This window comes from Balaenoptera physalus, assembly GCF_965194825.1.
Source record: "Balaenoptera physalus genome assembly, chromosome: 2".
Classification (NCBI taxonomy): domain Eukaryota; kingdom Metazoa; phylum Chordata; class Mammalia; order Artiodactyla; family Balaenopteridae; genus Balaenoptera; species Balaenoptera physalus.
The window spans coordinates 73,791,152-73,813,091 of record NC_138883.1 but is presented as its reverse complement, the minus strand read 5'-3'; the positions used below and the strand labels follow the sequence as shown (position 1 = coordinate 73,813,091).

Sequence of the window (21,940 nt, the reverse complement as noted above, 5' to 3'; positions counted from 1 at the left end):
AAATTCACGTATTTAGCCCCCACAACAACACTATGTGCTAGGGCTGGTAGCGTTCCCATTGTACACTTGTGAAAATGGAGGCACAGAGTTTACGTAACTTTTTCACAACTAGTAAATATCGGAGCCAGAATTATTAACCCAGGCAGTATGGGTCTGTTGTCTGTGTTCTAAGTCAGGGATCAGCAAACTACAGCCCTCATGTGGCCAGTGTTTGAATGGCCTGAGAGCTAAGAAATGGTTTCACATTTTTTAATGGTTGAAAAAAAATCAAAGAAGAATATTTCATGACAGGTGAACATTGCATGAAGTTCAAATGCCAGTGTCCATAAATAAAGTTTTATGGGAACTAGCCACGCTAATCCATTTAACTGTTTACCTGCTACAATGGCAGAGTTGAGTAGCTGCTACTGGCACTACAAAGTCTAAAATATTTACTATCTGGCCTTTTACGGAAAAGGTTTGCCAGCCCCTGGTCTAAACCACACTATCCCCCCAAAATAAACTGGCTAATATCAGAGAGATAGTGCTATGAAGGTACTAAAACAGGCTGCTTTCTAATAGACTTGGAGGGAGTTACTTTATAAGGAAGATAGAGTTCTCTCTGAAGAAGTGACATTTAAGCTGAGAACGGAATGACATCCTGAGGCAGGGGAAGGGGTGTGTCAGGCAAAGGGATTAGCAAGGACAAAGGCCCTGAGGCAGGAATGAACACATTGCAGACAGGTTCGAGAAACAGCTGGAAAGTCCAGGTATTTATAACGGAAATGAAAGAGGGAGAAAGCAGTGGAGAGTGAAGTTGAAGGGGAACAGGTGCCAGACAGGCCTTTTGGGCCAGGAAAGTCCTTTGGATTTCATTCTGAGGACAACAGGAAGCTGAGAAAGTTTTAAGCAAGAGCAAGGTGGAATCCTGCTGCTGTGTGGAGAGTGGGTTACAGAGGAATGGCGCCCACAAGGGTAATAAGAGAGCTGACCCTCTCTTATGACCCTGCGATGGGGCGATGCCAGAGTCTGAATGTCATTGAGCCAGACGATGCCCGTGGAGCCAGGGGTCCACGCTGCCAGGGCAAAGGAAGGGAGGCCAGGTCTTGCTCCAGCACCGAGAAAAGAAGGAAGAGAGCCAAATAAGCCTAATCACTGTCCCAGGACGAGCAGGGAAAGAAGAGAGCCAGAAGGCTGTCAGGAGGCAGTGAGATGGGAGGCGGGGAGTTCAGAGGCGGGCACTGGCCTTGGGGCCGGGGAGGCGGGGGCGTAGAAAGCAGGGCGGGGAGGGAGGAGGTGGGGTGGGCGGAGCCGGTAGGCGGGGAGTCGAAAGACTGGCAGCGGCGGGGAGGCGGGGAGGCGGGGAGGCGGGGAGGCGGGGAGGCGGGGAGGCGGGGAGGCGGGGAGGCGGGGAGGCGGGGAGGCGGGGAGGCGGGGAGGCGGGGAGGCGGGGAGGCGGGGAGGCGGGGAGGCGGGGAGGCGGGGCGCTGGAAACGCGCCTCTCGGGCTCTAGGGGGAGCCGCGGCTGGGCCGCCTCCCTGAGCCCTTCCGCTCTTCGCCTCTCTCTGGTCTGTCCCCGCCTCCTCCAGTGCCTCCGCTCCCACTACCCAGGAGGGCAGCGCGGGGAGCGAGTGCTGCTTTCGCTTTCCCTTCCTCGTGCCCGTCCTCGCTCCGCGTGCGGCCCTAGGCCGCCGCCCCGGCTATGACCACGCTCAGGGTCCTGCCCGAAGCCCAAGCCAAGGTGAGCGCTGCGGGTTCGAGGAAGGGCCCATCAAGGAGGCGTGGCTCCGAGAGGCTGAGGGCGTCTGTGACCCGCCCCCCGACTCGAGTCGGGGTCAGTCATCCGAACCCTCGTGAGCCTCCGTGCCCAGAGCACCTGCGCCCGGGGAGCCCGGCCAGGTCTGCCTGCCGGGAGAGAGAGAGGCGAGGCGGCCGAGGTTCAGCGGGGTGAGGTGAAGCGGAGCGCTGGCGTGGAGGGGAAGTCCGCTGGCCCCGGGCCCAGGCCCACACACAGACGGGGAGCGGACCCTGCCCTGCCACCACGGGAGGCCCCGGGGCCCACTCCACAGGGCGCTCCGACTCTTCCCCGGTCGCAGCGGCTCTCTTACATCCCTCCTCCCACAGCCCTGGAGACCCTAGGGATCTGTTTCCGCTTGAACCCTTCGCCCTTCACCTCCAGGAATGTTCTCATTTCCCAAATCCCGCCCCACCTGGGTCCACTCCACCCTTCCCCAAGTCAGACCCTATACAACCCTAAGGGTCCTTGAATAGACTGGCCATAAAGCCAGCTGTCTGAAGGGCTGCCTGTGTCCCACAGGTGGATGTGTTCCGTGAAGACCTATGTACTAAGGTAAGACCTGCCCCTTCATCACCCCACCCCTCCCTACCCAGTCCCACTGCTCAGCCCTTACTTGCTGGGCAGTGGCAGCCCTGCTTCACTGCCTAGAAGGGGCATTTGATTCTGACCGCCGTCCTCCCCTCCCCTTACCCTACACACAGACAGAGAACCTGCTCGGGAGCTATTTCCCCAAGAAGATTTCTGAGTTGGATGCATTTTTAAAGGTACTGGGGCTGGGCTGGGAGTAGAGAGTAGGGACCAAAGGGAGAACCTGGTGGGCCATGAGAGTGAGGAGGTGAGAGCTCGCCCCTGCCTCCAGCCCTTTCCCCCCCCACCCCGCACCAGGAGCCAGCTCTCAATGAAGCCAACCTGAGCAATCTGAAGGCCCTGCTGGACATCCCAGTGCCTGATCCAGTCAAGGAGAAAGAGAAGGAGGAGCGGAAGAAACAACAGGAGGCAAGTTGGCAAGAGCTGGGAGGAGGGACCCAATACGGAGAAAATCAGCCTTAGGCCTGCCTAAGAGACACCCTCTCCCTACAGAAGGAAGACAAGGATGAAAAGAAGAAAGGGGAAGATGAAGACAAAGGTATCACTATGGTGAAAGGGACTTGTGTCTTACCTCCCAGGAGCTCCTCCCTAAGGATGCCTCTTCCCTGCCCTGCACAGTCTCAGTCATGTGACTGACCCAGTGCCCACCTCCTAGGTCCTCCTTGTGGCCCAGTGAACTGCAATGAGAAGATTGTGGTCCTCCTGCAGCGCCTGAAGCCTGAGATCAAGGATGTCATTGAGAAGCTCAACCTGGTGAGCCCTCCCACTTCCACCCCCACCCTTTGTCCTCCTTCGTCCCTGCCAGTTGGGCGTGGCACCTGCCAGGTCTTAGCAGGAGAGGGCACAGCAAGTAAAGCCAGAATTCCAGGCCCTGGGGTTCAGGACAGACGTGGCATACTTCCACCCACTGTGGGCAGGGAAACAAAGGAGGACAGGAACCTGGGAATTGGGTTGGGAGCTGATGGGGTTTCAATGCCGTTCCCTCCTCCCAGGTCACCACCTGGTTGCAACTGCAGATACCTCGGATTGAGGATGGGAACAATTTTGGAGTGGCCGTCCAGGTGAGGACACTGCTCCACTCCTGTGCCTTCCTTATTTCTCCCGTCCATGCTGCTTTTCCACTTTCCCCCTTCCTTTCTTTCCCCAGGAGAAGGTGTTTGAGCTGATGACCACCCTTCACACCAAGCTGGAAGGCTTTCACACTCAAATCTCCAAGTGAGTGATTGCCCACTGCTCTGCCTTTGGCTGGGACTGAGGCCTGTGCTCCCTCCTCCTCCTACTCCACACCCTTCTATTTCCCACAGGTATTTCTCTGAGCGAGGTGATGCTGTGACCAAAGCGGCTAAGCAGCCCCACGTGGTAGGTGAGGCCCAGGTCAGGGTGCATGGGAGGAGGGACACCTTTGAAGTCAGGCCTGACCCGAGTCTCCCACAGGGTGATTATCGGCAGCTGGTGCACGAACTGGATGAGGCAGAGTACCGGGATATCCGGCTGATGGTCATGGAGATCCGCAACGCTTACGTGAGGAGGCGAGGGCAGGGCTGGGCAGAGGCAGCTTTCCCAGGCCACCCACTCCCTGACCCTGCGGGCTGGGGGTGAAGGGTAACAAAGCTCGACCTCTCCACAAGGCTAGAAATGGGGCACAGATGCACTGGGGACCTGCGGCTGACCCCCACTCCTCCCTGGCCCCATAGGCTGTGTTATATGACATCATCCTGAAGAACTTCGAGAAGCTCAAGAAGCCCAGGGGAGAAACAAAGGGAATGATCTATTGAGAGCCTCCTCTCATTCTGTGATGGGTCCAGCAGAGACCTTCCTGACTTTCACAGGGGACTCCAGACTTTCCCCACCTTCTGTCTGTTGAGGTTTCTCCCTCACCTTGCCTCCCAGGCACAATAAATATAGTCATACCATCGCCCAACAGCCCAAGTCTCTTTATTGGATCCTGAGCCTCCCCTCTGGCCCTGGCTCAGGTATTTCCATTTGTGGGACCAACCCACTGGGTGATTTGGGCGTTGAGCTTCTGGTTGGTCCAATCCTCCCGGATGTCGTCAAGGTGGCAGTCAAAGTCCACAAGGTGCTGGTGGGCCCGGCCCTCTAGTAATGCTCCCACCATCTGCCGTGACTCTTCCCAGTCCCTCCACATCACTCTGAAATAATAACCCCCATGGAGGTCAAACTCAGCAGGCAGAGGGACCAGACACTTGGCAGAGGTTAGCTTCTAGAGAAGGATGCTTAGGGCAGAACCAACAACAGAGGAGGCTCAGGAGCTGTGGGCTTCCAAGAAGAGGTGGAGGGAGTGGGGCACTCACAAGTTCTTGTCCTTGGGGACCCAGCAGAGACCATGGCTCTCCAGGACAATAACTGGGGGCACGTGAGGCTGTGGCACCAGTTTCTGATTATCCAACTGTGTGGACAAGGAAGGGCAGGTGAGGGTTTCGAGGATTCCCCCTTCCTACTTTCTTTACAACTCCCCACTCTGAAACCCAAGCCTCACCATAATAAGTACTGCATCAGGGAAGAATTCTGCAATCCGCCCAGCGATTTTCAAGGCCAAGGGCCCAGGGCTGTGTAGAAGGAAGATCAGAGTTGTGAAGAGCCTCCTGTGGGCAGACCCCGTCCATCTGAGCTGGGCCTCCTAGGGCCCATAGACGTGGAGGCAGTGATTGCCTTTCCCTGTAGTTGGCCTGGGGGCGTCAGGCCTGCTTGACTCTTCATACAAGACTTATGCTTGAGCGCTGTGGGAAACAGGTGCTCAGACACTGCTGGTGAGAGTGGAAATCTAAGATGGTCTTTTTGGAGAGTAATTTGGCATAACCATCCAGATTTATATTGTATGTTAACCCAGAAACCCTACTTACGAAGAATTTACTGTAATAATAGGACAGTGTCTGTAACAACAACAAAAAAAAATTGGAAACAACCTCAATGTTTAATGTAAGGCACTAAATAAATTATGGTACATCCATGTTCATACTATATATCTGATAGGGTAAGGTAGATATTAGTGTAGGGATGGAAAGATGTCAAATATTTATTAAGGAGAGAAAAGCAAATTACAAAACAGTATAATTTGCTCCAAATACATGATTACTGTATAAGTAGATAACTTTTTCTGTATACAGTTGACCCTTGAACAATGAGGGGGTTAGGGGCCACAGAGCCTCCCGCAGTTGAAAATCTGCAGGTAACTTTACAGTGGGCCCTCCCTATTCTGGATTCTGCATCGGGATTCAACCAACCTCGGATCCTGTAGTACTGGAGTACCTATTAAGTGAAAAAATTTCGCCTATTTGTGGCCCCAGGTAGTTGAAACCCGTGTTGTTAAACGGTGAACTGTATATATAAAAAGAAACTTCCTTTTTTAAGAAGCTGCTGGTTGGGCTTCCTTTGTGTTTTCAGCACTTGGGGGGCATCTCAGTTACAGCAGGTGTCAGCCTGTTATTGTCCTTGCCACCCCACCGCAGCTCCTCCAGGAAAATAACATTTCTTTATATTTTCTCACTGCCTACCCAGTCTAGTAGGTACCTTAGCTCTACAGTGGCTAAGCCTTGGATGAAGGAAAGATGGAAGGAATGACCAAGAGGGGCTCTCTTGACATCCCCCACCCCATAACCCTTAGCCCTCTGCCTCTGGCTTCCCCACTCACCTCTGGTCGTCCAAAGCTGCATTGGCATGGTAGTACCCTGCCACTACCAGCCCGGCTTGCGCGCCCCACACATCCACCTGCCATGGGAAAGCGCCATCAGTAACTAAATCGTGCCGCCCGCCCTATGGGTGCGCACTACTGCCAAGAGGCCAGGGATGGCCTTGGGCTAGGGGTGTTGGGGGGTTTCGCGGTGGTCGGTGGGCGTCCAGCGGCGGCACCTGGTTGAGGGCGACCTCCAGCATGACAGACAGGGCCAGGTGGCTGTGGAACAGGGGCACACAGTCGGTGAGGCACAGGCATTCTCTCGACCGCGGCGCTGGCGCCAGCAATAGCCCGTTGACAGCGGCGTGCGGGTAACGGGCGGCGTGCAGGCACATCTTCACGTAGGCCCGGGCCGAGATCTCCACTTCCCCCATGGCGAGCGGGGCCCCAGCTCGCGTCCGCGAAGCCCCCTCCAGCGCCCCCAAGCCCTCCTGGGCCCTTCCCCGTGCCCCCTCACTTAGGTTCGACGGTGACGCTGACTTGACTCGAAGGCAGCCCGGCGCCCGGCCCCCGGCCCCCACCCGGCCTGAATGCCGGCGGCCGGGATTGCATGTTGCAGCACAGAGCTCCGCCTCCCCCGCCCCCAAGCGGTGGCAGTAGAGCTGCGCCTGCCTTGGGGACACATAACCAGGGCTCGAAGTCGGACCGGCTTCTGGAGTCCCGCCCACGTGGTGCTCTTTGATAGGCTTAGAGGGTCTCGTTTTGCCAAATCAGCATCCAATATTGTCCCGCCATTGACTGTAAAGAGAGCTACCCGCACGCTTATTGGCTAGGCTACCCCACTTCGGCTCTTGATTGCAAGATGGCTGCGTCTGTTACCTCTGCCTCCCGCCCCTATAGGCCCCGCTGAGCCACCTGGGTGGAGCCCGCGCCCCTCATCTGGTGTCTCCTCGAGCCGCGGAGCTTCGAATGTCGGTACGTAGCGGACAGCTTGGCTCCAACTATGGAATGAGTGGATTTGTACTCTAGAGCGGCTTTGCCACTTACTAATAAGCCGTGTCACTTTTGCAACTACAGGTTATCTGGCCCTTGCTTTCGTCAGTGTAATGACTGCAGAAATAAAGATGGCATTGGCTGAAGGAGGAGGGTAAAGGTCAAAAAGAATTTTATTGAACCATCCTTCCCATAATGTCCTGTAGTATAATTTCCTTTGCCTTAGTGCCTTGGGAGCGTTTTTTCCCCTCCCAGCCCTTGAGAAGGAGTCCAACCATTTACCCATAATTTTCCCAGTGAAATCTAATTCTCTCTCCAGGCTTGCTCTGAGCTGAAGAAAGGGTTGTGCCTTTCTTCATTCCCTGACCTCAGCGGCAGAGCTTTCCCCCAGTCTGTCCAAAGCCTGATTATTCCTATAAGGGCTCTGCCCAGATGCCATCTCTTCCAGGAAGCACTCATGACACCTCCAGATGGAAATAATCTTGTGAAATTCCCCAATACAGGTTATTTTCATGGCTGTCATGGCATGTAACAGTTCCCACCCTGTTCTTTAGGATGACTTCCTAAGAACAGGATGGACCTTTAATTCATCTTCGTCTTCCTGGCACCCCTCCCTTTCTCATCACCACATTCACATTTAGTCTCTGGATATAGGTGACACTCAGTAAATGTTTTTGAATGAATGACACACACCAGAGGTTATCCACACAAAGTACAGGTCATTTATTTCCCCTCTAACCCTGGGCTCAGTACATAGATGGCTTCTCTTCACCCTTTGGGTTGACAATTTTCTCCTGGTTGCTGCTTATAATATGGTAAAGCTCAGCCTGGAAGAAGGCCAGAGGGCAACAGTCAGGTTCTTGGCCTTTCCCCTGCCCCCCTCATCCACCTCCCTTAGGGGCTTACTCCACACTCACATAGAAGGCCCTGAGGTCCAGCACCATGGCCCTGAGCTCTCCATAGGCTGCCTCGTCTCGCTCGTGCACCAGGGCCCGGTAATCCATCTGGGATGTGGAAGGCAAGGCTGAGTCAGCCCCATGGGAGGTTGGGACATTAGTCTGTTCCTCATACAGGGAATAGGTAACTTGAGGAATGAGCCCCTTCTCAGCCAAGAAATGGGATCCCAGAGGATCAAACAGAGAAAGGGGTCAAGGTTTTTGAAGCCTAAATCAGTTTTCCTGGGCTTAATATTCTCCACATTGGGAAGGTCACAAATGAGACAAAGAGGACCTCTATCCCCCACTTTCTCATCACCCCCCATCCCCAGCAGCCTCAGCTAAAAGGCTGGTGGACTGTCCACTTACTACGTGGGTCTCCTTAGAGGCCTTGGCCACAGCATCCCCACGTTCTGAGAAGTACCTGCCGGAAGCAAAAGGAGTAACCACAGGAATGGATGTTCAGCGAGAGATACTCCCTCAGACCCTTCCCAAAGCCCCACTTCATCCCGATAGGCATGCCCAGCTTTGGGAGTCCCAAAGAAATGTCCCTGCAGACCCCGGTGCTGGCCTTCCAGCTGCCCTCACTTGGAAATGGTTGTCTGGAAGGCTTCCACTTTGGTCTTGACTGCATTTACCCTCTCCAGCACCTTCTCCTGTGGTGACAAAAGAGTGGAAAGCAAAGAAAAGCCTTCCTCTCCTCCCTCCTTCACTCACCGTCTCTCTCCTCCTCCCAGTTCTTGTCTAGCTCCTATCCCTTATTCCCCAAGTCTCTCCTTGCTGTCAGCATCCTCACACACCCTTTCTCACCTGGATTGCCACCCCAAAGTCATTTCCATCCTCAATTTTGGGGATGAGATGCTGGATCCATGTGATCACCTACATTAAGAGATATCGTGTAGGAATCATTCAACAAATCCTCTATTCTGATTACTGCTACTTCCTAATAATAGCTACATTTAACTGAGTACTTATTATATGGCAGGCACTGTGCTATGTATTATATATCTCATTTAATCTTCACAACAACCTTTCAAGGTATATATTCTTTTTTTTTTATGCTTGTTTCAAGGTATATATTCTTATTGTACCCACTTAACAGATGAAAAAACGGAGTCACAGGATGTCTAAGTTACTTACTTAAAGTAACCAGTTAGGTAAGTGATAGAGTCAGGATTTGAACCAAGGCAGTCTCCCTCTAGGGCCCAAGCTCTTAAACCAACTCACTGTATCATAGTATCTGTGCTCTGTACCTGGTACAGCAGTAGGTTCTCAGGTTACAGAAGTGGATGCAGCACAGTCTGATTTGGGGATACCATTGTGATAGAGAACAAAAGGTATCTAAACCCAAGGCACAGAAGGAAGCTTCCTATTTGGGGAATAGCTTCCTAAATGAAGGAATTGAATCTCTGAAGGAGACCAGGGCCTGGCCTTGCTCGTTTTCTCTGTCCCCCAGTTCCCAAGCTTACCAGAATGCATTTTTCTTTGAGAGTCCAGACTTCTGGCTTAACCAGGGCAAGCAAGGCCAGGACCTTCTCATTCCCAGGGAGAAAGCCGCACTTAGGGACTGTGAGAAAGAGGGGACTTAGACCCTTTCTCATCCAGTAGTCAGTGTGCCATTTCCCTTTTCCTAGCCACCCCTTCCTCTCTTACCTTCTTTCTTCTCCTGCTTATCCGTTTCCATCTAAGGAAAAAAAGGGGAAAGTAGCTTTAGAAAAGTCATGGAGGTTGGAGGGCCATCATTTACACTGGGTTTATAGCCCAAGCCCTACACCATGAGTGCCTCACCTCATCATCCTTGGGTGGAGGGTCTGGGATGGGGATGTCCAGCGGGGCCCGGAGAGAAGTCATGTCAGTCACGTTGAGGGAGTCCTCCTGCACAGAGATCACTGTCAGGGGCTGCCCAGCCTCTTCCCCTCATCCTGAGTCAGAGCCTTCCCTCCACACATCCCACCCACCCTCTGCCTCCCAACCTAGGCTCAGGCCTCACACTATCCTAATGTTCCCAGTCCACCATTTGCGACTGTTCTCTGCATTCGGAGCCCAGTTGTTAGCTAGAGAGGGTGGATGGAGAGGAGAGAGGCCATGGGATGGGGCAGGAGGGGTCCACACTACTCACTTGCAAGAGCTGATTCAGGTATATGATTTTCTGAGGTAAGAATCTGTAGAGGAATTCCTCAGCCTGTGGGTTACATTGCAAGGGTCGGAATCACAGAAGACGTTCAGTGAGATGTCTGAGAAGTGGGACTGGAAGGGCCCTTGGAAATCATTGACTCCAGTACTTATAAATGAGGGAACTGGAGCCCTGAAAATTGAAGGGACTTCCCCTAGCTGGGACGCAGCAAAACCAAGGTTAGAACTGTGGTATTCCTGCTTTGGGGCCATGGCTTTTCCCTCTACACCAAAAGAGGGGAGAGGAAGTGGTGGAAGTGCGGAAGGTATTAAGAGGGGTACAAGTAAAAGTAGAGATCAATAATTAAGAGCTTGTCTTGGGTGGAGGCTTGATAAGTAAAGTAGGGCGCAGGTGGAGGGTGGGTTTGGGGATCAGTCTGAGAAGTTGCAACCCTCAAGTATTGGCCTAAGATTCTGGGTCAAATCGCTTGAATCCAGAAGACTTACCTCCTGGAAAAGATTTTGCCTGAAGACGTCCACCTGCACAGAGAGCGGTACCCGGATGTTGGTTAAGGGTCTCAGTTGTCCAGAGTAAGATCCCACCCCCCAGTAGGATGCCCTCCAATTTGTCCCAGTCCTTTCCCACCACAAGCCAGATTTCCCTGAAAGCCCATGCTCAGTGCAGAGATTGTCCGGAGGGCAGGAATTTGGTAATCCCCGGGCAGAAGTGAAAGCACTTAGAGAGGTTGGGAGATTTCTCTGGCACGGCCTTGGTCCCTCGGAGCACCCAGTTTGGCCTCCATTCAGGAGGGCTCCTCGGCCCCTTCCTGGCCTCCCGGTCCCCCCTTACCTGTTTGCGGGCTTCCCCGCTCAGGCGCACCCCACAAGGCTTGGCCATGCTGCTCCAGTTGCTCCTAGGTCTCCGGTCTCCCTGTTCACCGCCTGGGCTTTCGCTTTCGCTCCCCACGTCCAGGCCCGCCCCCCTCAGCCCCACCCCCTTCCTTCTTTTCCCCCTCCCCCTGGAAGGCCGCAAACCGTAGGGAGCCCCTCTGCCATTCTCGGCCTGTGAGACTAGGAGAGGCGGTGCTGACTTGGTCACAAACCCAGGGGCTGTCCGGGGGAGGGGCTTGGACAAGTGGGACCGGCGGAGATTGAACAGGGGCTGTCCCTCGGAGAAGGGGAGGGGCTTAGAGAGAGGGGGAAAGAACCGTCCAAGGACAGTCAGGGTTGGGGTGAGAAGGGTGGGAGAGTGGGAAAGGGGGTGTTCAGTGGTGGGGCTCCCCCAGGAAGGCTTGACTGCGGGGAAGGGCCAGAGAGGGATCAGAGTGGGCGGGAGAGGTAGTAGGAGGGAGAAGGGACAGAGGATATGGAAGGGAGAAGGCGCGGGGGCTTCCTCCCGGAGGGCGCCCTATCTTCAAGACTGACTGGAGAAGGGGCTTGAGTGGGGCTCAGGCCGGCCAGAGTTGAGTCCCCAGCTGACTGGGATTTCCCCTGTGGGGTCCCGGATAGAGCGGAGGGCTTTGAGGGGAATAATGTAATCCCACACCGGGGTCTATCCGGAGAGGGGTGGGACCAGCCTGGACCGAGGGGAAGAGCGCCAGAACAGGGTTTGCAGCCTAGGCGCTCTGGAGGAGGAGCCATGGATTATTTATCATTATCATTGGCTGGGACCCTGGCCACGCCCCCGGTTACTTGGCCCCCGCCCTTCCTCAAGCTTAGACCCCGCCCCTTCCCCTGAATCTGGGTCGCAGTCCCGCCCTCTTTCCTAGTACTTCCTGTTCCCGCTAACCCTGGCGTTGGGCCCGGGGCCGAAGAGTGACCGTACCCTGAGTGACCCGGGGCGTCCGAGCCTACCGGGTCGGGCCGCGAAGCCAGACCCCAGGCGCTCCTGGCGGCGCTCGGGCCGCGCACAGCCTGAGCCGGGTCCCGTCGGGCAGCGGGCTGGGGCTGACTCTTGTCTCAGGATGCCGGGGGAGGAGGAGCGGGCCTTCCTGGCGGCCCGCGAGGAGCTGGCGAGCGCCCTGAGGAGGGATTCCGGGCAGGCGTTTTCGCTGGAGCAGCTCCGGCAGCTACTGGTCACCTCTCTGCCGCCAGCAGCCCGCTACCTGCAGCTGGATGCTGCACGCCTGGTCCGCTGCAACGCTCATGGGGAGGTGAGGCCCGGCCCGGGTTGGGAGGAGGGCAGAGGACCGGAGGCCGGGCCGGGGCTCACTGCTCTCTGCTCTCTGACTACTCCCAGCCCCGAAACTACCTCAACACCCTCTCCACGGCCCTGAACATCCTGGAGAAATATGGCCGCAACCTCCTCAGCCCTCAGCGGCCCCGGTACTGGCGCGGGGTCAAGTTTAATAACCCTGTCTTTCGCAGTACGGTGGATGCTGTTCAGGTGAAGCCCCTGGGCCCCTAATGGGAGAAGGGAACTTAGCCTGGGCTGGGGGTTGACTAGAAAGGGCCTGAGGCTGTGCTGAATGGGTTGAGGTCCAGCCCTGGTGGGAAGGGGACCTGCTGGGCGGTGACTGGTTTGAATGTGTGGCAGGGGGGCCGGGATGTTCTGCGATTGTATGGCTACACAGAGGAGCAGCCAGATGGGTTGAGCTTCCCTGAGGGCCAGAAGGAGCCGGATGAGCAACAAGTTGCTACAGTCACACTGGAAGTACTGCTGCTTCGGACAGAGCTCAGCCTGCTGTTACAGGTGAGGTATCTCTAGTCCTGAGGACTTAAGCATCAGGGCTGGGAATCCCAGCCTAACAACAAAGCCAGTGTGGGGACTCCGATGCTGCTGAACCATAGGCATAGTCCCCACAGTAACTTAGGATCTCTCTGTACTTTTCACCATTTGAACGTTGGGGGACCAGGGCTTTGAGGGAGGGCCTTGTTCCAGGGCTCTAGGTGGGAACTCTTCTTATCTTGTTTGCAGAATACTCATCCAGAACCACAAACACTGGAGCAGCTGCTGAAAGACAAGGTTGAAGATGATGTAAGGAAGGCAGGAATGGGGCTCTGGGGCCTGGCGAACAAAGGGAACCTGTTGTGGGCCTCTGTCCCCAAGCCTTTGCTTATTCCCTGTCCTTTTTCCTCAGATACTGCAGCTCTCAGAGTTTGCCCCCTTACTGAGAGAGATTGCTCCTGACCCCCTCACCACACCCTCTGCCCCAGGTATTATCGTCCTATATTGGGGGGTGGGAGTGCTAGTAGATCATACTGATGGAAATTTCCTCTGTCTTCTTGGTTATTTTCCTTTCTTTTTAAAAAGAGATTAAAATTGTTTCCTTGGGTTGAAAAGATATGCTGAAAAGTTGTCTGTGATTTGTCCCCTTCCACAGCAGATTCAAATGTAACCTGGTCATTTTTAGAAAGATGTTCTATTTTTTCCTGTTCTCCAGCCTCCATTCCTGGTCCCTGCTTCCTCTGTGGTTCTGCCCCAGGCACATTGCACTGCTCAGCTTGTAAACAGGCCTTGTGCCCAACTTGTGATCGCCTCTTCCATGGACACCCAGACCGTGCACATCACCTCCGCCAGACCCTGCCTGGGGTCCCCCAGGCCACCCACCTGACCTCCAGGTGAGAGGCCTTTTCTTCTGAGTGGGAGCGAAATTGAGAGAACTTAAAATTATTTGAGTGTCTACTATGTACTGGATTCTGTGCTAAAGACTGTCTCATAGAGAGCAAGCAACCAGTTACTGCCCTCCAGGAGATCATAGATATACATGTCAAGCAAGTAGCAGTCATAGCAAAATAGATTATTTGAGTGTGCAAATAGGTAGTAGGAGGATGCAGCTTAGTCAGAAGGATCAGCTCAATCAGTTGGTAGTATTTTAAGCACCTAATAGGGGTCAGGCCCTATGTTAGGGATATTTACCAGCCAGCTACGGACTTTAAGCTGTCATTTAAATGTTGAACAGGCTATGGGTATGGCAGTGTTCCAGACATGTGCAAAGGCCAGAGCCATGTGTTGTCCTGCAGGGAATGAGGGATGCCCATGGGTAAGGGTCCCAGGCACCCCCTCAGCAGGCCGTGTCTGCTTTTCCATTACAGCTTACCTGCCTCAGCTCCACCACAGCCTCAGTCAACCTCCCTGCTGGCCCTGGGAGACAGCTCTCTTTCTTCCCCTGATCCTGCAAGTGCCCGTCTTCCCTGGCACTGTTCTGCCTGCGCCATGCTGAATGAACCTTGGGCAGTACTCTGTGTGGCCTGTGATCGGCCCCGAGGCTGTAAAGGGTTGGGGCTGGGGATTGAGGGTCCCCAAGGAGCTGGGGGCCTAGAACCCGAGCTTGCACGGGGTCACTGGGCCTGCCAGAGCTGCACCTTTGAGAATGAGGCTGCGGCTGTGCTGTGTGCCGTATGTGAGCGACCTCGGCTGGCTCAGCCTCCCAGCTTGGTAGTGGATTCTCAGGATGCCGGCGTTTGCCTACAGCCCCTTCAGGTAACCTGTTCCTGGCCTTCTCAGCTCTTTATTTGCACCTGTTACCACAGACCATTCTCTACTTCTTCATCCCCTATTTTCCTTCAGTTCCCCAGTATCTTCCCCCTAGCTTTCTATATTTCCATCTTGAGCCTCAACCAACCTTCAGTGGGATAATTCTTTCTGCCTTCCCAGCAGGAGGATACTTTGCTCTCCTCTGCCCAGACTCCAGTGTGGTACTGTATTCACTGTACCTTCTGCAACTCGGGCCCTGGCTGGGTGTGTGCTATGTGCAACCGGACCAGCAGCCCCATCCCAATACAGCGTACCCCCCGGCCCCTTGCCAGCTCTTTGGAAGAGCGACTCCCTGAACCAGGGCCTCCACGACGCCTCAGTGCCCCCCTGGCCAGTTCCTGTGGGGACCTTGAGAAGCAACGCCAAGACAAGATGCGGGAGGAAGGTCTCCAGCTAGTGCTCAAGATCCGGGTGAGGATTTGGGCCTGGGATAAGCTTGTGGGGGAAGGGAGAGGCTGCAGTTGATTGATGCAAGTTCTCAAAACCTGTCATTGTTAGCAGCAGCTGCCTCTTATTGAACCCTTCCCCCAGGGCAGGTATCATGCTGTGTCCTGCTCAGGTGATCCATGATCTGAGCTCCAGCACTGTCAGCATTTTGGTTCGGGCTAAGGGTGGGTGGAGTGTGCCCTTCCTGATGGGCGCTCTGTCTGGGCGGGACTGTGCCTTAGGAAGGGGAAGCCGGAGGCGCCTGTCCAGAGGAGGTCTTCTCAGCTCTGCAGTACTCGGGCACCGAGGTGCCCCTGCAGTGGCTACGCTCAGAGCTGCCCTACGTGCTGGAGATGGTAGCTGAGCTGGCTGGACAGCAGGACCCAAGGCTGGGTGCCTTTTCCTGTCAGGAGGCCCGGAATGCCTGGCTGGATCGTCACGGCAACCTGGATGAAGCTGTGGAAGAGTGTGTGAGGGCCCGGCGGAGGAAGGTAGTAGCAGCTGTGCTGGGGCGGGGTGCAGGATTGAGGGCTGTGGATCTCAGAGCCTCTCACATTCTTCTTTACTCCTTCTCACCCCTCCCAACTCACAGGTGCAGGAGCTCCGGTCCCTGGGCTTTGAGCCTGAGGAGGGGTCTCTTCAAGCCTTGTTCCAACACGGGGGTGACGTGGCACGAGCCCTGACTGAGCTACAGCGCCAGCGCCTAGAGCCCTTCCATCAGCGCCTCTGGGACAGTGGTCCTGAGCCCACCCCTTCCTGGGATGGGCCAGATAAGCAGGTGCTGGAAGGAGGTGAAGAGCCCACTTAGTAGGGCTGAGGGCAGGCTGAGGGGTAGGCTCTCTGCGGTCTGACAGCCACTTCTTCCCTCTCCACCTGAATCGCCTTGCAGAGCCTGGTCAGACGGCTTTTGGCAGTCCACGCGCTCCCCAGCTGGGGCCGGGCAGAGCTGGCACTGGCGTTACTGCAGGAAACACCCAGGAACTATGAGTTGGGGGACGTGGTAGAAGCTGTGAGGCAGAGCCAGGACCGGGCCTTCCTGCGCCGCTTGCTTGCCCAGGAGTGTGCCGTGTGCAGCTGGGCCCTGCCCCGCAACCGGGTAAGTCCCTCCCCACTGTCCCTGGCCTTAGAATTGCTCTGTTCCCTTTGGACCCCCACTCTACGCCAGCCCCTGTCTCCGATCTTGTCTTTTGCTCTGCAGTTGCCCATGTGCCCCTGAAGCCTTCTGGGAAGGGGAGGGCAGGAATAGGCCACCTCCCTCTCTTTTTTTAAATGTTCTATTATGGGAAATTTCGAACAAGCAATAGTAGAGAAAACTGTATTACGGATTCCACTCTCCCTCCCCGCACCATGTATTCATCATCAAGCTTCAACCATTATTAATGTATGACCAATCTTCACTTCATCTACACATACATAGGATTATTTTGAAGCAAATCTCAGATGTCAGATAGTTTATCTGTAATATTTCAATATGTATCTCTAAAAGATAAAACTCTTTGAAAATATAGCCACAAATACCACTGTCACACCAAAAAAATTACCAGTAATTCTTTAATGTGATCATCAAATACCCAGTTGGTAGGAATAGGCCCCTCTTATCTCCTGAGCCCCTTCTGACTTACTCTAGGTCAGAAGTGGCAGTTCTTTGGCAAAATACAGCCCAGTTTAGTTAGGCTGGCTCTGTATGCTTTTTGTTTTTACTCTTTATTTTAAAATAATTGTAGAGTCACAGGCAGTTATAAAAATAGTACAGAATCCTGTGTGCTCTTCATCCACCTCCTCCCAATGGTGACATCTTGTATAATCATAGTGCAATATCAAGACCAAGAAATAGATATTGGCACAATGTTAGCAAGACCACAGGCTTTGTTCATTTTGTGCATCAGTGTGTATGTGTGTAGTTGTATGCAGTTTGATCCCACATGTAGATTCATGTAACCATCACCACAATCAAGATACCACAATGCAACCCCCTTGTGCTACCGCTTTATAGTTGTAACCTTCTTCCCCTCCTCCTGTCATATGGCAACCACTAGTCTGTTCTCCATTGCTATAGTTTTGTCATTTCAAGGATGTTGTTTGTGTTTGCTTTTTTTTCGGCCGTGCCACACAGCTTGCAGGATCTTAGTTCCCCAACCAGGGATTGAACCCAGGCCCTCGTCAGTGAAAGTGCGGACGGAGTCCTACCCACTGGACCACCAGGGAATCCACGCCACCCCCCCCCCAGCTGCTTTTTCCTTTTTAAATTAACTTTTTAAAAAATTTTATTTTCTATTGGAGTACAGTTGATCTACAGTGCTGTGTTAGTTTCAGGTGTACAGCAAAGTGATTCAGTTATTGTGTGTTTGCTTTTAATTGAATGTGGATGCCTTTGGAGGGCATTCTTCCATTTACCTTAGGTCTCACCATTGTCTGTTTTTTTCCATCTGAAGGTCTTCAGACATTTAGGTTGCCTGCCCAGTTGTTAATTAGACCCCAGTTTCATAGCAGACACCTGGCTACTGCCCCTTTCCCCGGCTGGCAACTGTAGCTTCTTACCCCCTTCCCTCCCTTCCCTTCCCTTCCCCTCCACCAGATGCAGGCTCTGACCTCCTGTGAGTGCACTATCTGTCCCGACTGCTTCCGCCAGCACTTCACCATTGCCTTGAAGGAGAAACACATCACAGACATGGTGTGCCCTGCCTGTGGCCGCCCCGACCTCACCGATGACGCACAGCTGCTCAGCTACTTTTCCACCCTTGATATCCAGGTACTGCAGTCCCTAGGACTCAGGGTGCCCTGGGCTTTGAAAGGAGCCTTGCCCACCCGCCACTTCCACATCCTGTTCCCAGCTTCGAGAGAGCCTAGAGCCAGATGCCTATGCGCTGTTCCACAAGAAGCTGACTGAGGGCGTGCTCATGCGAGATCCCAAGTTCTTGTGGTGTGCCCAGGTCAGAGGCCTGCCCAGAGCTGCTGACTGGAGGGAGGAATGGGGAGTGGTGCCTGGTCAGGCCTCAGACAGCTTTATGCTCTTGCACCCACAGTGCTCCTTTGGCTTCATATACGAGCGTGAGCAGCTGGAGGCAACATGTCCCCAGTGTCACCAGACCTTCTGCGTGCGCTGTAAGCGCCAGGTGAGGCACATCCATCCTTTTAGAAATACCTGCTGAGCCACCGCAGGTACTGTTAGACGCGGGGTGTGCTGGAGAACAGAACAGACGTGAGCTCTGGGCTCAAAGAGTTACAGGCTAGCCAGGGAGGGAGGGAGGAGGGGTGAGGGAAGGAGAGAGAGCAGAATTATACATCGCCATGGGTTCTATGAAGAAAACAAATAGGAATCTGAGGTTAGGAATAACAGAATGGACCTACCTAGTACATAGGATCGAGGGGTTAGACAAGTGTTCTCTAAAATGGCTGGATTTAAGCTCAGGCATGAAAGTTAAGAAGAAGCCAACTATGCAAAGAGTATTTGGGAGAGAAAGAACAACACATGGAAAGACCAAAGTCAGAAAAAGTGTTGTGTGGCTGGAGCCGCAAGAGCAAGGGTGAGAGTGGCTGGCAGTCGGAGAGGAGCTAGGTGCCAGGTCAGGAGAGGCCGTGAGGCCAATCAAGCAAGGGATCGGCCTTTCATTCTAAGACTGAGCAAGGGGTGATGCTCTCTCATTTACCTTTAGAAAGTTTAATATTTGATACCAAAAAGACGCATCTGTCTTTTTTTAAAATTTATTTTAATTAATTAATTAATTTATTTATTTATTTATTGTTGGCTGTGTTGGGTCTTCGTTGCTGCGTGCGGGCTTTCTCTAGTTGAGGCGAGCAGGGGCTACTCTCGTTGCCGCGTGTGGACTTCTCATCATGGTGGCTTCTCTTGTTGCGGAGCATGGGCTCTAGGTGCATGGGCTTCAGCAGTTGTGGCACGTGGGCTCAGTAGTTGTGGCTCGCGGGCTCTAGAGCGCAGGCTCAGTAGTTGTGGCACACGGGCTTAGTTGCTCTGCGGCATGTGGGATCTTCCTGGACCAGGGCTCGAACCCATGTCTTCTACATTGGCAGGCGGATTCTTAACCACTGTGCCACCAGAGAAGTCCCTGGTGGCACATCTGTCTTATAAAACACAATAATAAAATGAACACCTGCGACCCTACCACCAAACCTCCAAGCTAGAACACTCCCAGTGCAGTTGGTTACACGTTCAAAGGCACACTGGCTGCAAGGTGTAGGCTGAACCATAGGGGAGCAGGAGTGGAGGCATAGAGAGTAGGAATCGAGACGAGACCTGACCTGGCCCGGAGTAAAGGTGGTCAGAGTAGGGATGAAGAAAAGGACAGGGTTGAGCTAGGCTTGGGTGGTGGAAACAAGACTTGCTGGTGAATGTTTCGGGTGTGAAGAGATGAGAGAACCAAGGCTGGCCCTTTGGTTTGGGATTTGAGCAAATGGTGGATGGCAGTGCCATACACTAAGCCAGGAACCGCTGGGTCTGAGTGGAGGGGCCAGCAAGAAGGGCCTGGGATAGAGCTTTCATGGGAAGCTTGTTTCCTTCTGGCAGTGGGAGGAGCAGCATCGAGGCCGGAGCTGTGAAGATTTCCAGAACTGGAAACGCACCAATGACCCGGAATATCAGGCCCAGGGCTTGGCGATGTACCTTCAGGAAAATGGCATAGGTAAGGTTGCCTGTTTGCCCAGTAATCTCTCATTGCCCATTGCAGCGGCTCTCTTCCTGAGGGCCTGAGGAGCAGTGGCAGCCTGAACCCTGACCTGCTGTCCCTTGCAGACTGCCCCAAGTGCAAGTTCTCGTATGCACTGGCCCGAGGAGGCTGCATGCACTTTCACTGCACCCAGTGCCGCCACCAGTTCTGCAGTGGCTGCTACAATGCCTTTTACGCCAAGAATGTGAGCCCAGAGAACGGGGATGGAAGGGCTAGCTGGGTGGGGCTGCTGTCGGGAGTGAGGGGTGGAGGCCATTGAGGAACAGCCCAGGGGAAGAGGAGAACAGTGGGGGGTAAAGCACCTCTCTCTGTCCTCTCTCCCCTTCTGCTTGCTCCAGACCCTCCAATGTCTCATCTCCCCCACCCCTACACCCCTCACGCAGGGGTTCCTGAGAGGCCAGGACCCCAACAGTCTCCAACTTCCCCTCTCCCATCTGGGTTTCCGCCAGAAATGTCCAGACCCTAACTGCAGGGTGAAGAAGTCCCTGCATGGCCACCACCCCCGCGACTGCCTCTTCTACCTGCGGGACTGGACGGCTCTCCGGCTCCAGAAGCTGCTTCAGGTCAGGGGCAGCCAGCCTGGCTGGCTTGCCAGTCGCCCAGGAGAGGAAGCAGGGCACAGGGTGGCAGGAAGGGAAAGGCCTGGATGCCGAGAAATCCAGCAGGCTGGCATCAAGGGAAGCTAACGCCCATCCTTCTGCCTTCCTCAGGACAATAACGTCATGTTCAACACAGAGCCCCCAGCGGGGGCCCGGGCAGTGCCTGGAGGTGAGTGTCGGGACAGGCCTGGGAGAAGGCAAGAGGAGGGGCTGGGCTCCCCCTGTGTGATGGATGAAGGCGAGGCTTGGGTCTGGGGTTGGACCAGGACGCAGGGCCCATCCTGTGCTTGCTTGTTGTGCTCTTTGGTGACTCAGCCTCCCCAGGCTTGTTTCTTCCTCTGTAAAGTGAGGACCATATCCACCTTGCAGCCAAGCTGTTTTATGTAAGGCCACATTCAAGCGCCTGGCACCTCGATGCTAATTTTATTCTCCCATTCCCAAAGGATAGTGATTCAATAGTTAATTCAATGACTATTTAATTAAAGACTTACTAGTTGCACTGTTTTAGGTTCCATGAGGGCAACAGAAAGATGTTGTGTATGATTCTAATCTGCCCCACTTCTTACCATCTGTGTAGAGTAAGACCTTCACAGAATAAGCTAACCTCGCAAGAGCTAAATCACAACCAAAAGAGCTGTCTCAAGGGAGTATATGATTATGGGCCAGAAGTCAGCTTGGCTAAAAGCGGGGACACCAAGGTCCCTGCTTCTGTGTCGGAAGTGGTCTGCATGGTGGCATCTCTGGCACAGCTGTTAGAGCAGGGGCTCCTGTCCTCAGTCCCCTCCCTAGAGGCTGCCTCCCGTGCCTCCATCCATATCCTAGTTCTCCTGGGCCTTTGTGGTCAGTGGCCCCCTCCGGACAAAGGGTCCCTTCCTTCCCTTACCCCTAGGTGGCTGCCGAGTGATGGAGCAGAAGGAAGTTCCCGACGGGTTCCGGGACGAAGCCTGCGGCAAGGAGACTCCTGCTGGCTATGCCGGCCTCTGCCAGTGAGTGCCAGGCAGGGCGTGGAGCACGGCGTCGGGGGCACAGGAGCACTGGGGGTGTGCCTGGGCAGAAGAGTGGGTCTCTGCGAGCAGTAGGTCCTGCAAGAAGTGGGAGGGAGGGGCCTATCTAGGCAAGGGCACAGAAAGGTGGTGTGCACAGGTTGGCAAGGGCCTACAAGAGCAACTGGCGACGAGTGTCGGTCTTGTTCATCTGAGTATGCTAGTACCCAGCACAGTGCTGGACACACTCAGTTGATATCAGCCAAACTTCAGAAGAACAAATATTCCGCCCTCTCATCTCCCCAGGGCGCACTACAAAGAGTACCTTGTGAGCCTCATCAATGCCCACTCGCTGGACCCAGCCACCCTGTATGAGGTGGAGGAGCTGGAGACGGCTGCCGAGCGCTACCTGCATGTGCGCCCACAGCCGCTGCCTGGGGAGGATGCCGCCACCTACCACGCCCGCTTGTTACAGGTAAAGCCTCCCCCCAGCCTCACCTCTGACCCCACTCTCTAGAAGTCCCCTGTCCAGACTGTGTCTGAGCCCCAGGCTTCCAGTATCATCATCTTCTCTCTCCTTCTACAGAAGCTGATAGAAGAGGTGCCCTTGGGACAGAGTATCCCCCGCAGGAGGAAGTAGCTGAGGGCAAGGGTCCCAGTGAAGGTCCTGTGATCTGACTCCCCGGGAACACTTCCAGCACCAATAAAGAGGCATTTCCTTGCCCAGGCTTCTTGGT

The 21,940-nt window shown here is 54.4% G+C and overlaps 4 protein-coding genes across 9 annotated transcripts; 2 read left to right on the top strand and 2 right to left on the bottom strand.

Annotated features, from left to right (window-relative positions):
* The first annotated feature begins 1,516 nt into the window (after nucleotides 1–1,516).
* PSME1 (proteasome activator subunit 1) lies at nucleotides 1,517–4,280 on the top strand. Its single transcript, XM_082449271.1, has 11 exons — nucleotides 1,517–1,720; nucleotides 2,297–2,329; nucleotides 2,479–2,541; nucleotides 2,663–2,773; nucleotides 2,858–2,903; nucleotides 3,021–3,118; nucleotides 3,358–3,426; nucleotides 3,513–3,580; nucleotides 3,670–3,724; nucleotides 3,800–3,886; nucleotides 4,060–4,280. The coding sequence occupies exons 1-11, from the start codon at nucleotides 1,682–1,684 to the stop codon at nucleotides 4,138–4,140; spliced, it is 750 nt and encodes a 249-aa protein (XP_082305397.1). The 5' UTR covers nucleotides 1,517–1,681; the 3' UTR covers nucleotides 4,141–4,280.
* Nucleotides 4,281–4,284: 4 nt separating this feature from the next.
* EMC9 (ER membrane protein complex subunit 9) lies at nucleotides 4,285–6,574 on the bottom strand. Of its 2 annotated transcripts, XM_082449275.1 has the most exons (6): nucleotides 6,514–6,574; nucleotides 6,233–6,275; nucleotides 6,015–6,091; nucleotides 4,863–4,932; nucleotides 4,678–4,772; nucleotides 4,285–4,515 (listed from the first exon to the last, which is right to left on the bottom strand). In XM_082449275.1, the coding sequence occupies exons 2-6, from the start codon at nucleotides 6,254–6,256 to the stop codon at nucleotides 4,335–4,337; spliced, it is 447 nt and encodes a 148-aa protein (XP_082305401.1). In that variant the 5' UTR covers nucleotides 6,257–6,275; nucleotides 6,514–6,574; the 3' UTR covers nucleotides 4,285–4,334. The 2 variants fall into 2 exon arrangements, with proteins under 2 accessions (XP_082305401.1, XP_082305400.1); XM_082449274.1 differs by lacking the exon at nucleotides 6,514–6,574 and having other exon boundaries at nucleotides 6,233–6,476.
* Nucleotides 6,575–7,688: 1,114 nt separating this feature from the next.
* On the bottom strand, nucleotides 7,689–11,635 carry PSME2 (proteasome activator subunit 2). Its single transcript, XM_082449272.1, has 11 exons — nucleotides 10,887–11,635; nucleotides 10,544–10,576; nucleotides 10,044–10,106; nucleotides 9,713–9,799; nucleotides 9,578–9,608; nucleotides 9,394–9,491; nucleotides 8,735–8,803; nucleotides 8,513–8,580; nucleotides 8,294–8,348; nucleotides 7,907–7,993; nucleotides 7,689–7,816 (listed from the first exon to the last, which is right to left on the bottom strand). Exons 1-11 carry the CDS (start codon nucleotides 10,932–10,934, stop codon nucleotides 7,736–7,738), a joined length of 720 nt encoding a protein of 239 aa, XP_082305398.1. The 5' UTR covers nucleotides 10,935–11,635; the 3' UTR covers nucleotides 7,689–7,735.
* Nucleotides 11,636–11,756: 121 nt separating this feature from the next.
* Nucleotides 11,757–21,925, top strand: RNF31 (ring finger protein 31). 5 transcript variants are annotated; one of them, XM_082449248.1, is made up of 21 exons: nucleotides 11,757–12,189; nucleotides 12,276–12,422; nucleotides 12,573–12,728; nucleotides 12,954–13,013; nucleotides 13,117–13,192; nucleotides 13,420–13,597; nucleotides 14,072–14,459; nucleotides 14,637–14,924; nucleotides 15,182–15,430; nucleotides 15,532–15,717; nucleotides 15,829–16,035; nucleotides 17,515–17,688; nucleotides 17,771–17,869; nucleotides 17,963–18,052; nucleotides 19,462–19,576; nucleotides 19,687–19,805; nucleotides 20,071–20,184; nucleotides 20,332–20,389; nucleotides 21,110–21,206; nucleotides 21,510–21,678; nucleotides 21,790–21,925. In XM_082449248.1, exons 1-21 carry the CDS (start codon nucleotides 12,001–12,003, stop codon nucleotides 21,841–21,843), a joined length of 3,213 nt encoding a protein of 1,070 aa, XP_082305374.1. In that variant the 5' UTR covers nucleotides 11,757–12,000; the 3' UTR covers nucleotides 21,844–21,925. The 5 variants fall into 5 exon arrangements, with proteins under 5 accessions (XP_082305374.1, XP_082305371.1, XP_082305373.1 ...); XM_082449245.1 differs by having other exon boundaries at nucleotides 19,960–20,184; XM_082449247.1 differs by having other exon boundaries at nucleotides 14,634–14,924.
* The last annotated feature ends 15 nt before the right edge of the window (nucleotides 21,926–21,940 follow it).